The sequence below is a fragment of the Silurus meridionalis genome, chromosome 23 (genome assembly GCF_014805685.1).
Source record: "Silurus meridionalis isolate SWU-2019-XX chromosome 23, ASM1480568v1, whole genome shotgun sequence".
Taxonomy (NCBI): domain Eukaryota; kingdom Metazoa; phylum Chordata; class Actinopteri; order Siluriformes; family Siluridae; genus Silurus; species Silurus meridionalis.
This window is the reverse complement of record NC_060906.1, coordinates 25,691,524-25,707,422: the sequence shown is the minus strand read 5'-3', so window position 1 is coordinate 25,707,422 and position 15,899 is coordinate 25,691,524. Positions and strand designations below refer to the sequence as shown.

Here is a 15,899-nt window from a genome sequence, read left to right as displayed (position 1 = left end):
GTGAAATGTTGGGCAGAGTGTACAGTAATGATATAAAGATACATATAGATAAAAAATAGTGCAGATGTAATGAGCAGTGAAAAAGATATACTATGTAATATGTACATGTATTGTACAGAGGTTATATACAGTCTGTTGTTTGTGTTTGTTTTGTGGTGATTTAGCGGTGTAGTATAGAGTTCAGTAGTGTGATGGTGGATGGAAAAAAGCTGTCCCTGAACCTGCTGGTTCTGGTGCGTAAGTTCCTGTATCTCCTTCGTGATGGAAGGAGGTTAAACAGTTTGTGACTGGGATGTGAAGAGTCCTTGATGATGTTCTGAGCTCTGCGCAGACATCTGCTGTGGTGAAGGTGTTCAATGGCAGGTAGTTGGATGCCAGTGATGCGTTGGGTTTTGACCACCCTTTGCAGGGCTTTTCGTTCACTCACAGATCTGGCCGACCACGGTGGTGTCATCTGCATACTTGATGTAGATGTTGGAGTTATACAGAGGAGCACAATCGTGGGTGAACAGGGAGTAGAGCAGTGGGCTCAGAACACAGCCCTGCGGGATTCCAGTGCTCAGAATAAGGGTTGAGGATACCTGGTTGCCCAACCTGACAGATTGAGGTCTGTTGGTGAGAAAGTCCAGAATCCATCTGCAAGTGGAGGTGCAGATACCCAGTATTGAGCCAGTTTTTTAAAGCAACATCGGATTGGATCAATCTGATCCGGATAGGAACTTTTCAGGATCACCAAATCTGGATAACCAGTGCTTAAACAGGATAGGAAATCACAATGTAGAACTATAGATATGTAAAGAGCAACAAGTAGAATAGCCAGTGTGGGGTCAATATAAGTTTATTGTTATTTGAAATGAAAACACACACATTTAAAAAAAACTAAACACAAGAAAAACCCCACCCAATCCTCTTCCAGCAGTCCGCTCATCTGAGACCTACAACACAAACACTGTACATTGAGGATATTTATAAAAAGTTTCAAATATAGATGTATTGAATAAAAAAAAAAAGACTTAATGTCAAATACTCCACAATAATTTCAGACTTTCTCATCTGATGTGGAGAGACCAGCTTGTCTGAGCGTAGCCTTTAGGAGGCGGATCTCAAGTCTGGCCTTGGTTTGCTGCAGTTTGGTCAGAGTCAGTTGTTCCTCTGCCAGATGAAGCTGTGCTTCTGCCCTTTCAGTCTCTTTTTGCAGAAGTGCCTTGTAATCATCATCTTTGTTTGATGAAGGGTGCTTCAAGCCTTTGCTCTGAGATCCTGTGGCAACTACCACTGGCTCAACCAATGAGGATCCAGCTTCTTCCTCAGGAACAGAGCTGAGATTCAATATAAATACGCTCTCTGGATCAGCCTCAGGAGGAACTGGCAGATTCTCCTCCTCCTCCTCAATCCAAGGCTCGCCATCCCCTACAACACCTTGAATACCATGGAGAGTTTGCGACTTCCACCTCCAATGATGTCGAGGACCACATCTGTGTAATCTCCCCTCTTAAATGGCTTGTTGCCTGTTTGTGGGTTTTTGGCTTCAGCATGGTCCTTTGTTGCCCTGGCCTTAAGATTCTTCCACCGCAATTTGATTTGGTCTGTGGTCCTCCTCTGGCCAGACCCTATGGCATTCACATGTTCTGTGATTAAAATACAAACATTATTTTTTTTTTTGTTGGTATCCTTAGCAGAATTAAAACTTCCCACTATTGTTCCATAATGGCACCGAACACCCTCTAGTAGTGCATTGGTTTCAGCAGCAGTGAAGTTACATCTTCTTGAGTCCATGGTTCCGTTGCTTTCCTATAGTGAACATTGTTCATCAATTATAGGCCTTGGGTCCAATTGCCTCAATTGAACACAAGCCAAAACTATTCAGTTGTAATAAGTGTGTCTGAAAAGACCAAATACACAGCCATATAAATCAGCCTTTCTCAGAGGATTCACAGAGAGACCACCGCCGCCACCACCACTTTGCCAGGAGAGGATACCGTCAAAGAGTGTATGTTGAACGTACCAAGCCACTGGAGCAATACACCACTGAGGAGCTGTATGTCCGGTATCGCATTGGGAAGGCTGATATAGAGTACCTTGTGAACCTTCTCAGGCCAAAACTTCAACACAGAACCCAAAGGAGTCACTGTCTGTCTGTGGAAGATCAGATCCTCATTGCTCTCCGATTTTATGCATGTGGGACTTTCTATCAGGTTGTTGGTGACTATATGGGAGTGTTGAAATCAGCTGTGTGTGATGTGGTGAGAGATGTGTCAATTGCACTGGCCAGCCTGGTCAATTAATTTGTTTTTGTTTTTTTTCTTTTGGGGAATATGCCCAATACTATTGGAGCAATCGACTGCACACATGTGCATATACAAGCACCTTGTGAGAATGAATGGGAGTTTATAAACAGAAAGGGGAGGCACAGCATCAATGTCCAACTTGTGTGTGATGCTGACCTCATCATCACCAACTGCGTTGTCAAGTGGCCTGGGTCCGTCCATGATGCACGCATCCTGAGGGAGAGCGCTCTATATAGAGACCTCCAAACCAACCGACCGGATGGCATAATATTAGGAGACAGTGCCTACCCACTCCTACCATGGCTGATGACTCCTTTTCTAACAGCAAATACCACCGTCGCAGGCACGCTTCAACACTGCTCATTGCAGAGCAAGATGTGCAATTGAGCGTTTAAATGGAGTTCTTAAGAGGTGCTTTGCATGCCTTAACTACCTGAAAGCATGCACCACAGAAAGCATGCAACATAACCCTTGCCTGTATTGTCCTGCACAACATCGCTACTAAGCGCAATGTCCCTCTCTGTGCTGACAATGATGCACCTGAGCCCCATGGAGACCCTAACCAACCTCCTGCATTCTGCCAGAACGAGCAAACAGGACATGCAACAAGGGACGCAATAGTTAGACACTATTTCTGATTTGGAATTGTTTTGGATTTCAAAAATCAGTGATTGCTATTCTTTGCATTTTTGGGGTTATTCTGTAATCATTGCATGCATCACTAATAAATATTCTAAAAACAAAAATATTTTCGATTGTGATGAATATATATATATCTCGATTAGTGACAGAATAAAATTTATTGTTTTTTGTCAATTTTGACAGCTGTTTGGGGGATTATTGTATGAGGCCAAACTCTTTCTACTTTGCTGTAGGCCTATACTGAAAGGCTGAATACGTTAAAGCCTACCTAATCACTGTAGCCTGACGGATGAACAAATAAAATTAAAACCTTATGAATAAATAGGATATCTTGTAAGATACTGCACAATCCAAATATAGTATTATTTGATACATTTTTAAAGGTATCATTACATTTTGGGCATGGAATCCACGCTGAATCCACCCTTCTGATGGGATCAGTTTAATCCAGATTTTTTGGATCAAAGTGATCCAAATCCTACAAAAAAGTTCTATAAAACCCAAACTAAAGGTTTGATCCAGATCAAAACCAAGATTGGATTACATGATCTAATCCGATTATGTAATCTGTTTTTTCTTTTGAAAAACGAATTTTCAAGATTTAATCCAATCCGTTATCCAAAATCCTAGTGGATTACTTTTGAAAAACCGGGCCCTGATGTATGTGTTGCTTTTATCCAGGTGGGTGAGGGCTGAATGAAGAGCTGTGGAAACTGCATCCTCTGTTGACCTGTTCGGGTGATAGGCAAACTGGTGTGGGTCCAGTGTAGGTGGTAGGCCCGCAGTGAGGTGATTCAGTACCAGTTTCTTAAAGCACTTCATAGTGATAGGGGTGAGTGCAACTGGGCAAAAGTCATTCAGGCATTCAGCAGCTGAGTGCTTAGGCACAGGTATGATGGTAGTGGTCTTCAGGCATGTAGGAACTGTGGCTTGGGCCAGTGACAGGTTGAAAATGTTAGTGAAAACCTGTGCCAGTTGTCCAGCGCATGCTCTGAGAACACGTCCCGGTATGCCATCCGGGCCAGCTGCCTTGCGTGCATCCACTCTGCTGAACACTGAATAGACGTCCATTGTTGAGAGTGAAAGTGGGCTGTAAGCATTAGAAGAGTCCGTGGTTGGTGTAAAATGTCCTGTGCTTTGGTCAAAACAAGCAAAAAAGTGGTTAAGTTCATTCGGTTGGAAGGCACTGCTGGTTGGTTGAGCTGTAGGTTTGTAGTCTGTGATGGACTGGATACCTTTCCACATGCGTCTGGGGTCAGAGTTGTGGAAGTGCTCTTCTATGTGGAGTTTGAATATGAGTTTTGCTTTCCTGATGCCTCTTTTCAGGTTGGCCCTGGCTCTGTTGTAGTCTTCTACACTGCCAGATTTAAAGGCAGCATCTCTTGCTTTCAACAGGAGATGGACTTCAGAGTTCATCCACGGCTTCTGGTTAGGAAAGCATTTCACGTGTTTGATGGTAGTGACATTGTCAATGCACGTGTTAATATGGTCCAAAACAGATGATGTGTAAGTGTCCATGTCTGTGTGAGAGTCCAGTGTGGCCTGTGAAGCGAACATGTTCCAGTCAGTATCCTGAAACTGTTGCTGTAGAGAAGAAATGGCCCCTTCTGGCCATACCTTTACTGTCCTCACAGCTGGTTTCACACATTTGATCAGTGGTGTGTATTTGGGTAGCATGAACAAAGAGAGGTGATCAGACTGACCCAAGTGGGGGAGGGGAATGGCCATGTATGCCCCATTTATGTTTGTGTATACCTGGTACAGTGTTTTGACCCCTCTGGTAGAGCAGGAGAAATTGGTTGGAGTGGTTGAAATCTCCAGCAACAACAATAGCTCCTTCAGGATGGGCAGACTGCTGTTTGCTGATAGCTGCGTGAAGTTCCTCCATAGCTAGCTTAGCATTAGCATCCGGCGGAATGTATAATAATAATAAGTTTAATTTATATAGCGCCTTTCCCAAGCTCAAGGACGCTTTACAGGGTACAATATTTCAAGACAGATGAAATATAATGGACATACATAAACATAAACATATTCGTCGGACATTTGCCCAGGACGAAGGATCACATGCAGCTGCATGAGTTAATAACAGAGACAACACAGACACAAAAACATACAGGACAAGAGAAAGAACACTAAATAGTACATGAAACATTCACCACATTTCAGAAAAATTAAGGACTCCTAACACATATGCATTGACTGATAGTGGAGGTTGAAAAGGTGGGTCTTAAGCCTTGATTTAAATTCAGTCAAAGTGGTGATGGTTCTGAGTGCAATTGGTAGGGAGTTCCAAAGTATTGGAGCATTGACAGAAAAGGATCTGCCACCCGCAGAGGATAGACGGTATCTAGGAACCCATAGAAGTTCAGAATTTGAAGACCGGAGTGATCGTGAAGGAACATAGGATGAGAGAAGATCAGAAAGATAGGGGGGAGAAAGAGCATTTAGTGCCTTATAAGTGAGCAGTATGATTTTATATTTTATGCGAGATGAGACTGGAAGCCAGTGAAGATCAAATAATACAGGGCCCAGATAGCAAATTTTTTCTGGGCCAGAAAGGGCTGAGTTCAGGCTGTTCTTTTGGCTCACATACCACCACGGCTTACGGTCCTTAATTGGCTCTAAAGCTGCATGCCTGAAGTAATCCAGACTTTAGCCAAAAGCAGACCATAACTCAACCACAACCCATTCACACCTCCAGAAATCAGCCACAGCTGTCCCGCTACAAAGCCAGAATTTCCAAATTGACCAGATTTACCCCAGAACCCACCCACAATTTATCCAGAAGCCCCAGATGTCTACCATAAAAGGCCCAAATTTACCATATTTACCCCAGAACCCACCCACAACTTATCCAGAAGCCCACCAAAAAAAAGCCATAACTGTACCAAAATGATTTAACTAGGTAAAATGTGTATATTCAAAAAGCACAACCACACAAATGCAAATTAACGTGTTTATTGTAATTGTTGTTTTAAAAAAAAACATGGTAATAAAAAATTATACCAAAGCAATCAAATCAAAATACAAGAATAACACACAGCAAAGAAAAACTACATTATAAACAAAATTAAACCAATAGTACAATTAAAAACAAATGTAAGTGTTGTGCATAAATTAAAAGAAACCAAACAAAAGCTAGTTATGAAAGATCAAAAACATTTTAATACCGTGAAAGGCAAATATGAAAAATGACAAAAGAAGTGTGAAAACAAAATTAAAACTAAAGAAAACAATAGTGCAAATTTTAAACAAAATGAACTTGTGCATAAATGGTGGGTTTCGTCTCACAGCCTCTAAAATAGAAGCATACAGACACAAGGTTAAATACATTTACATTATTGCTTTCTGCCCCTATGTTTTATGTATTTAGATTACATCACACAAAGATTCTTAACATTCCTCCATGTGAAAGTCATGAAAACAAAAGCTGCAAAAAATCATAAAACCACTTACCAATCACAACGTTTTTCAGTTCAAGACCTTGGAATGGGGTTTTTTCCATTTGCGCCTTTCCAGTTCATCGTTTTTTGCAAAGTCGTTTTTTATTGTCTGTTTCATTATACGCCAAATTGTGTCCTTAGCATCCACCCCACCAAGCAATCCAAGTTCAATTACCTGAAATGTTAAAACATGCTTTAGTGTTTGAACACTTGTAATTCAACTGATAAATTCAAAGTATTTTTTCTGTTAGATTGTATGGCATTGATCACACACACTACAACAGGAATTAGAACCAGGTTTGTAAGTGATAACAGCCGACAACAGTGCATAACTTTTACGGTTACCTACCACTTTCCGTCTTGTTTCAGGACTGGATCGAAGATTATTTTCAAGAGAAGTTAGGGACCTTAAATCTTTCACTGGAAAAAGAGTGGGACTTAGTTCGTTTTCCTCTGTGATCTCCCTTACATTGTTGGATTTCAGGTCTTGAATCATCCGTACAATGTTTCTTTGCAAAAGAATACTGTTGTGGGAGAGACAAAAAAAAATCTTGAGACAAAACAATGGCACTGATGCATGTTAAGATGTCAGTACAAGGCGTTTTAAATTGAAGCGTCTGAAACGTGCATTTTATTCTGGGACTAGGATAAGCACTGTCTGGTACACCGCCCTTTGTGTGTGAATTAAATAGAACTTACATTTTTTGAATGGATCATCCATTGAATAGCTTCTTCTGGGTGTTTCACGATGCCACAGAGGTTGTGTTGGCTCCTCGGGAGATTGTAGCGTTGATCCTCTTTGCCACGACAATTGACTATAATTTTCTGCTTCTGGACCCATCTGATGGGCAGTCTGGAAAAGAGTCTGAACTGGTGACTGTGCAGGTAGGTCTATTGCTTGCCGTAACGACTTTCCTAGAGCACTTTCAAAGTTCTGCCATTGAGAGGTAGGGCTTCTTTCCATCAAAGCCTGTTTTGAGGTCCCTGGAACCTGTGTCACAGATGGGGACCTTTGGGGTCTGTGTTGTAGAGGACTTGGTTGAACCTCATCTAAAGCAGAGAAAGCTCTTTTTGATAGTGGTTGTATGTATGGGGCTTGCGGCAAATTCTTTTTCGGTGCAATGGCCTCCTCATCTGTATCGTAGTCGACCAATAGACGCCGGTTTCATCTACAGAGAAGAAAAGAAAATGAGTAATACATCTAAACAAACATGGTCCTTTCTACAACTGCAGTGACACAAGACATGTAACTCGTCTGTTTTAAAGAATTACAATAATTACACAAGCTTACTTCATTTTCCGTTTTGGTGCTCTCAGGGGGTCAGTCTCTGCCTCTGACTGCAGATCCGTTTGTTGCTCTACAAGAGGCAGCTTCCGACGTGCTTCACTGTAATTATCTATGATAGTGATAAGAAATAAAAATCAGTATGTTGTTTGCCGGTAAACCTTTAAAATTAAATGTATTGTATACAAAAAGGATTTATACATACTTGCAGTATATAGAATTCTAACTTTATATTGTATATAAATGTATTCTGTGTATAAAGTTTGAAATATAGATACTTTTCTTACAAAATCGCATCGATTACCCACAAAATACCCCAAATAACCCATTGAGCAGTGTGGATTACATGTGAAAGATAAATTGACTTTTTGGGTGTTTAAATCTGGAATGTGTTCCCTGGTTCCAGTTTCCTATTGTTATAAAGCTTGGAAGAGTGAGGACATTTACCAAGATAACTCCAAATGTCTTTGTTTGAAAGATGACCATGGACATGTATCTCGGATTGCTTGATGCTTGATGAGTAAATAATGTTGTACATTTATTTGTCTGCAGTATTAAAAGCATCAACTTACCTCAATGTAACGTTAATCCAAAAGTCGATAGACTCACTCCAAGAACTCCAAAAGAACTCCAAAAAACAAACAATTCGCGTCGCGTGATGATCAAACTCTGAACAGCAGTTTGAATATTCCCTCCGTAACGCGTGGCTGGTCGCTACGTACTTTCGGATTAGGTACCGCGAGAGCGAGAAATCACACGTAGAAGTCTAACATCTCGCGATAATGTGACGTCATCCGCCTGTGGTGATTGTTGATTTATTTATTTATTTCAGTAAAAAAGATCATGTTCCTCAAGGCAGGTTTGCAGGTTTTGTAAGTTCACAGCCAGGAAAACCAACCTATTTTCAAAGTCTACCCTTCAAATGCATTGCAAGGTTAAACAATATGGTTTTAAAGAAAAAAAAAAGTACAGGTATATTTTATTACAGCCAAAACTAATGTTATAATATTACAAAAGTAGGCTTTACAGGGTTAATTACTTTGTAGTCCTCATTTTAAATAGCCTTTGATGCGTTTCTGCGACAGGAATAAATATTTTAAAGGAATTAAAAACTGCAAGAAAACATTTTATGTTATTAAAACTGTTTGGATAAAATTAACCTTATAATGGTATATACCTATAAAAGAAAATAGCATGAATCTTTTTGCTTTTTGGCTAACCAGAACCTACCCATATCTCAGCCGACTATTTACTCTTTTATGGCAGACCAAACTCAAGCCAGGGCTCAACCAAAAAAGGTACCTTTTGCTTTTGGCTGGCTAGACTCATGCCACAACTCCCCCGAAAGCTGTTTCACACAAGGGTGTGAACAAAAGAGAGCCCGAATTAAGCCATAAATGCCCAGTGTAAGCCAAAATTGTGCCAGAATGTTTGCTATCTGGGGGGTAATGTGGGCAGATTTTTTATTGGAGGAAAACCAGTTCAGAGACAGTTAATGACGCACGAAAAATGACAGCAAGACCACCCCCTTTACCAGTTGTACGTGGTTCTGACATATGTCGATATCCAGTAGGGGTAAGCAGATTCAGCTGGATAAAATCATCTGGTACCTGCCAAGTCTCTGTGAGAAATAACATATCAAATTTATTGTCAACTATTAGCTCATTTATGTAGGTGCCTTTGCCTGAGATAGATCGACAATTTAGGAGGGCACAGTGTTTATTTGTTCCATTGACAGTAGGGGTATGCTCAATCTCAGAGTTAGTTATATTAATGTTGACAAGGGAGCGATGCCGATTATGAGAATGCGCCGACTGTTTCAAAGCCCTGCTACTGGACCAGATAGAGGGGATCGCAGATGATGATGACTGATGAAGGACGTATCTCCTTCTGGAAGAGCGATGTATATATCTTGGGCTACGAAGGATACCAGATGAGCGGCAATGGTCATACGTCACGGGGTCAAGGCGCCAGTGCCCGTTTAGAGCCACTAGCTCGCACGGCCTGTATACGACGTACCCAAACCGGAAGTAACAAAAAAAGGACACCGCAGTCACAACAATGGCTGAGAATTTTCTCTGTTAATAAAAGGGTCTGCACTTAATCATTAAATACTCTAAATGAACAAAGCATTGACTTTCAGTAACAGTAGAGTCAGTGCACCATGAGTTGTTAACATAAATGCACAGACCTCCACCTCTGCGCTTACCAGAGTCCTCTGCCGTCCTGTCCACACTGCGACCCCCGAGCTCAATGGTGCTGCTGGGAATGTTGTTGTTGAGCCGTGTTTCAGTAAAAATCATGATATTACATTCCTTAATCCGCTTGTGTGATGATATCCAGAGCAGCAGCTCATCCATTTTGTTTGCAAGAGACCGTACATTAGCAAGGAAGATGCTTGGAATAGATGGTTGATGCGGGTTTAGCCTTAGCTTAGCCCTGATGCCGCCTCGCTTCCCCCTCCTTTGTTTACGGTCTCGCCGCCGGCGCTGTGGTCTTGCTGTCGGCCGAGCTGGATCAGCGGTCCGCGGTGTTCCCGAGGGAGTTCAAAGTTGGTTAAAAAGTCCATATCTGTGAGTGTAGCCGATGTCTAGTAATGCTTCTCGGCTGTATGAGATGTGTGCAAGTCTGTTCTGAGTGAATAAACTTGCTGTTGATGGAGAAATTGCTACTAAATCGCTAAATCTGGAGAGACGCTGGGCCTCGTGTTGTGCATGCGCCGCCATCTTGAATGAGGAGGAGCTTCTTCCCGCAGGCCAGTCGGCGTTTACACCAGGAGACACCCAGGATCTAAAAACTGGCCCACTCTCTCCATCATCACACTTCTTCTCTGTAGATCTCTCACCTTTCGCACCACGACACTTTAAACTCTGGACTCGCACAGCACAGTGCACTTTATATTTTATACCACACCATACCGCACACGGACACTTACGGACATTTTACACCACACCATTCCGCACACGGACACTTTATGGACATTTTACACCACACCATACCGCACACGGACACTTTTTTGGACAATCTAAACCACCTTAAATTGTCTATTGTTTATTGTTTCACTGTTTACTGCCATAAGCATTTTTTTGTATATACATTCTTTTCTTTCATATATATATATATATCTTTATATATTCCTATTTAATTTCATATAGTTTTTTATACTTTATTTATCAGTCTTCTTTTTCTTTGTATTATTTTTCTCCCCAGCCTGTTCCCTCATGCCAGACCATCGTAATAAGCATTTCACTGCATGTCGTACCCTGTATGTATGTGTATGTGACAAATAAAATTTTATTTGATTTGGAAGGTGCTGGAATGCTTTGGGTTCAACCCCGGTTTCATAGCCATGATCAAGAAGCTGAACAGTGAAATTGTGAGTGTACTGAAAGTGAATGGTGGTTTATGTGCCCCTTTTAGAGTGTCCAAAGGGATCAGGCTGTTGACAGGAATGTTGTACACTCTAGCTATTGAACCTCATTTAATCAACCTAAGAAATCGTCTTTCTGGTTTTAATATTCCACACGCTAATGCTTCACTCTACCTTTCAGCCTACGCAGATGACTTGGCTGTAATTGTGGGGTCCCAGTCTGATGTGAAGGTTTAATTGATGTTTTAAAACTTATTAAAATTGATCATAAAACTTTTGAGTTTTTATGATCAGCAAAAGTAAACTGGGGAAGAGTGAAGCAGTTTTAGTTGGGGAGTGGGGAGGTGAAGAGCTGACAGTCCCAGGAGGCCTGGTGTGGAAAAGAGGTGGTTTTAAATACTTGGGTACCTGTGGAGTCATGAGTTTTTAAATAAATACTGAAAAGGCTCTGTAGAGCACATCAAGGGCAGACTGAGCAGGTGGAAGTGGCTGGTCCCAAAGATGTCGTACAGGGGGCGAACGCTGGTGATAAGCAATCTGGCAGTGTTGTCTCTGTGGCACAAGCTGGCGTTCGTGGATCCGCCGCCAAACCTGCTAGGAAACATCCAGGCCCTGCTCGTGGACTTCTTCTGGGATGGTCTGCACTGGATTCCACAGAGTGTCCTCCATCTGCCCAAGGAGGAAGAGGGGCAAGGGCTGATTCATCTCGCCAGCAGAGCTGCAGACTTTTGCCTCCAGTATATCCAGAGACTCTTAACTGAGCCCAGTAACCTGGTATGGAAAACAGCAGCCAGTGGACTTCTGCACATGGTGAAAGGACTAGGGCTGGACAGAACTTTGTTTTTAATGGACACAAATGCACTGGATTTTACTATGTAAAAATCTCCACTGAGGATCCATCAATAATCAGTGGAGATTGGTCGCTCTGTGCTCTCCTGAAGTCCACAACCATCTCTTTGGTTTTGTCAACGTTTAGAGACAGGTTGTTGGCTCCACACCAGGCTGTTAACCGTTGCACCTCCTCTCTGTATGCTGACTCACTGTTCTTGCTGATTAGACCCACCACGGTCGTGTCATCTGCGAACTTGATATGATTCGAGCTGTGCATTGCTACACAGACGTGAGTCAGCAGAGTGAACAGCAGTGGGCTGAGCACACAGCCCTGAGGGGCCCCAGTGCTCAGTGTGGGGGTGTTGGAGATGCTGTTCCCGATCCAGGCTGACTGAGGTCTCCCAGTCAGGAAGTCCAGGATCCAGTTACAGAGGGAGGTGTTCAGTCCCAGTAGGCTCAACTTCCTCAATCAGGTGCTGAGAAATGATTGTGTTGAATGCTGAGCTGAAGTCAATAAACAGCATTCGTACATATGAGTCCTTGTTGTCCAGGTGGGTGAGGGCCAGATGGAGGGTTGTGGAAATAGCACCGTCCGTGGAACGATTTGGACAATACGCAAACTGCATGGGGTCCAGGGAGAGTGGAAGCTGTGTCTTAATGTGCCTCATGACGAGCCTCTCGAAGCACTTCATCAAGATGGGTGTGAACAGGGTGTCCCCTGTTCTGAAGAAAGAGTCTCTTTGTTTCAGCAGCACACGCACATTTGCAGTCATCCACGGCTTCTGGTTGAAACGTGTAGTGATGGTCTTGGAGATGGTCACATCATCAATGCACTTGCTGATGTAGCTGGTCACTGATGATGTGTACTCCTCCAAGTTGATAGAATCGCCGTTGTTTGCAACCTCTCTAAACATGTCCTAGTCAGTGCACTCAAAACAGTCCTGAAGAGCAGAAGTAGCTACTTCTGGGCAGGTTTTCACCGGTTTCAGGACCGGTTTAGAGCGTCTGATGAGCGGTCTGTATGCTGGAATTAACATAACAGAGCAGTGGTCCGAGTATCCGAGATGGGGGCGGGGCTCCGCGGGATACGCGCAGGGGATGTTTATGTAAACAGGATCCAGCGTGTTCGCTCCTCTCGTTGCAAAGTCCACATGCTGATGGAGTTTAGGGAGCACAGTCCTGAGATTTACATGGTTAAAATCTCTGGCGATAATAAACAATCCGTCGGGTTGAGCATTCTGCAGGTTGCTAATAGCGGCGTAGAGTTCACACAGTGCCTCCTTAGCATTAGCACTGGGAGGAATGTACACTCCGACAATGAAAACAGTGGTGAATTCCCGTGGTAAATAAAATGGTCTACATCTAACAGTCACAAACTCCACTAGCGATGAGCAGTAGCGTGAGACAAGCACAGAGTTCTTACACCATTCCGTATTGATGTAAACACACAGACCGCCGCCGCGAGTCTTACCGCACAGAGCTGCATTTCTGTCGGCACGAAATGTGGCTACCCCGTCCAGCTGAATGGCGGCGTCCGGAATTCCGTCGCTCAGCCAAGTCTCAGTAAACACAAGACGCAACAGTCTCTAAACTCTTGCCGTGTGGTTCGCTGGAGTCGGATGTAATCCAGCTAATTTTCCAGGGAGCAGCTGTTTGAAAGAAAAATGGACGGGAGAGCCGGCCGGCTAGGGTTAGCATTTAGCCTAGCACGGACACCCACCCGCTTGCCGTGCTTCCGCGTCCCCGAGCAGCGCTTCCGACGTCCTCTCTCCCGGCCACCGGCATCAGGTGACACCGAGGGCTGGGGGCCTGGTCTTTGTGGCGGAGGTCGCAGCAAGCCGAGGTCGCGAAGGTTATTGATGACATTATCATGCAGATTATTGGTTGCATGATGCCTGTACCGTAGCAGTATCTGGTGGTCGTACACATGAACACAGCTGACTCTGGTGTCCATGTGTTGTGGAAGGTCGAGCTAAATATGGTGAAAGCACCATTTTTGGATCCGGAGAGGCCGCTGCGAGCTACTGCCGCGCTGCCATCTTGGACCATGCATGGGGTATATCAGTAGGAGAATGCTGAGGATGGAGACACCAGGAAGGAGGAAAATAGGAAGAACAAGGAGGAGGTTTATGAATGTGGTGAGGGAAGACATGCAGGTAGTTGGCGTGAAAGATGCAGATGTAGAGGACAGAGGGGTGTGGAGACAGATGATCTGCTGTGGACACCCCTAATGCGAGCAGCCGAAAAATGAAGAAGAAAACACACACACACACACACACAAACACTACACTCTCGCACACTAATACCAATAACTATATTATATATATATATATATATATATATATATATATATATATATATATATATATATATATATATATACACACACACACACACACACATACACATATATATACACACACACACACACACACACGCACAAAGACATCTTTACTTATCATTTACACACACGCTATTAAAGTGTTAGGAGAGGGCAATGATGTGTGTGTGTGTGTGTGTGTGTGTGTGTGTGTGTGTTTACACTGATGATGTTTGTAGGATTAGACTATTATTAATATCTGTTATTGTGTCTTCTTGTTTGTTTTGCAGCATTGAGGTGTTTGATCCCCATGATGGGTGCATTGACAAGTCCTCTCTAAACTAAGTTTTTTCCATAAGGTTTCAGTCTTCAGATTCTCCCAGGTCTCCTCAGACCTCAAGTCCTCCAGAACATCTAAAACCTCAAGCTCTGATGGATGTACAATACTGTAACCTCCTGCACCATGACAGTGAATCAGTAGTTTGTCTACAGATGATGTTCAGTTGTGATTCTGATGTAAATAATTTCTCATGTAAAATGTGTTTATTGTGAATCTGTGTTACTTTATAATTTAATAGAAATCTGATGATTTGTTGTGAGTGATGAAATTCCATGCCTCTGTCTGCTGATTGGTTTGTTGGGTTCAGATCAACAGGTTCTTTTTCCAGACTTTAACTGTTTCTGCTGGACAGTAAGTAGATATTTGGAGGTGGAAAAGTGCAGAAAGGTTCCAGCACTAGTATTTTATTGCAGCATTACAGCATATATTTGATCTGATTATATATAAAAATGTTATTGTATAATTATTGTACATCTCTAATCTCACATCTCTGAGCCCCATGACATCACTTCCTGTTCACATGACTGCAACAACCACTCTCAAGTTGTTTCAAGTAGTGTTTCATTATTTACTGTGTGTGTGTGTGTGTGTGTGTGTGTGTGTGTGTGTGTGTGTGTTCTCTTCAGGTTGTTTATATCTGGAGTTCTGCAGCATCATCACCATGTTACAGAACAAGTGAAATAGTTTCCCTATAAAGTAACATAATTTCTGCTGCATTTCAGTGTAACGTCTCTGCATTTAGCTTTGACTGTTGGACATATTCAGATCTTTAATGTAAAACATGGACGTGTCCTGTATGTGCATCTGAGCTTTCATACATTTTTATATGCAGATATTTTAATGTACATGATGTGTAGCACAAATAAAGGAAAAACTTTCAACATTTCTGATCTTTGACATGTGTTTGATTACAAACCTTTCTGAAGCAGTAACTGTTCCTCTCAGTCACATGATCACTTCCTGTCTCTTAGGTGCTGCAGGACAGGGTTTGGGCTGAACAGAGGACGTTAATGCAGGGGAAATTAAACTAATTATTTAAATAAACACATGAACACTATCAGGCTAAAACTCTGTTAGGGGGAGAATATAGTTAGTGAACTTCTTAGCCCCTTGACTACAAAACACAGGAAGACTTCTTGTCCCACACCGTGGCTGTCAGAAGTTTTGCACAGCGATCGATGAGAACTCAGTTCAGCAGAGAGGAAGTGGAAAAAAAAATCACAACTCGCATCTTACCGCGCACTCCTGACCAAATTTTCTTCAGATGTGACTTCTGCTAAAACTGCCTTCTACAAGTAAAATCTTCGTAAGATCCACAACATCTTCTCTTCACTACTCAATTCCACCTGCTACACCTGCTCCTTCATCCCTGACTAC

General features: G+C 42.6%; 1 protein-coding gene and 1 long non-coding RNA gene across 3 annotated transcripts in view; one reads left to right on the top strand and one right to left on the bottom strand.

Annotated features, from left to right (window-relative positions):
• LOC124376661 (NACHT, LRR and PYD domains-containing protein 3-like) overlaps positions 1-15,399 on the top strand; it is a 65,853-nt gene extending 50,454 nt beyond the window's left edge. The window contains 1 exon segment of the mRNA XM_046835856.1: positions 14,473-15,399. Within this exon segment, the coding sequence (XP_046691812.1) occupies positions 14,473-14,527 (55 nt within the window). The 3' untranslated portion in view covers positions 14,528-15,399.
• Positions 4,617-9,782, bottom strand: LOC124376665. Of its 2 annotated transcripts, XR_006923878.1 has the most exons (5): positions 7,668-9,782; positions 7,076-7,545; positions 6,726-6,900; positions 6,390-6,551; positions 4,617-6,229 (listed from the first exon to the last, which is right to left on the bottom strand). It is a non-coding gene; the product is annotated as an uncharacterized LOC124376665 (long non-coding RNA). The 2 variants fall into 2 exon arrangements; XR_006923877.1 differs by having other exon boundaries at positions 7,076-9,778.
• Positions 15,400-15,899: the final 500 nt, after the last annotated feature.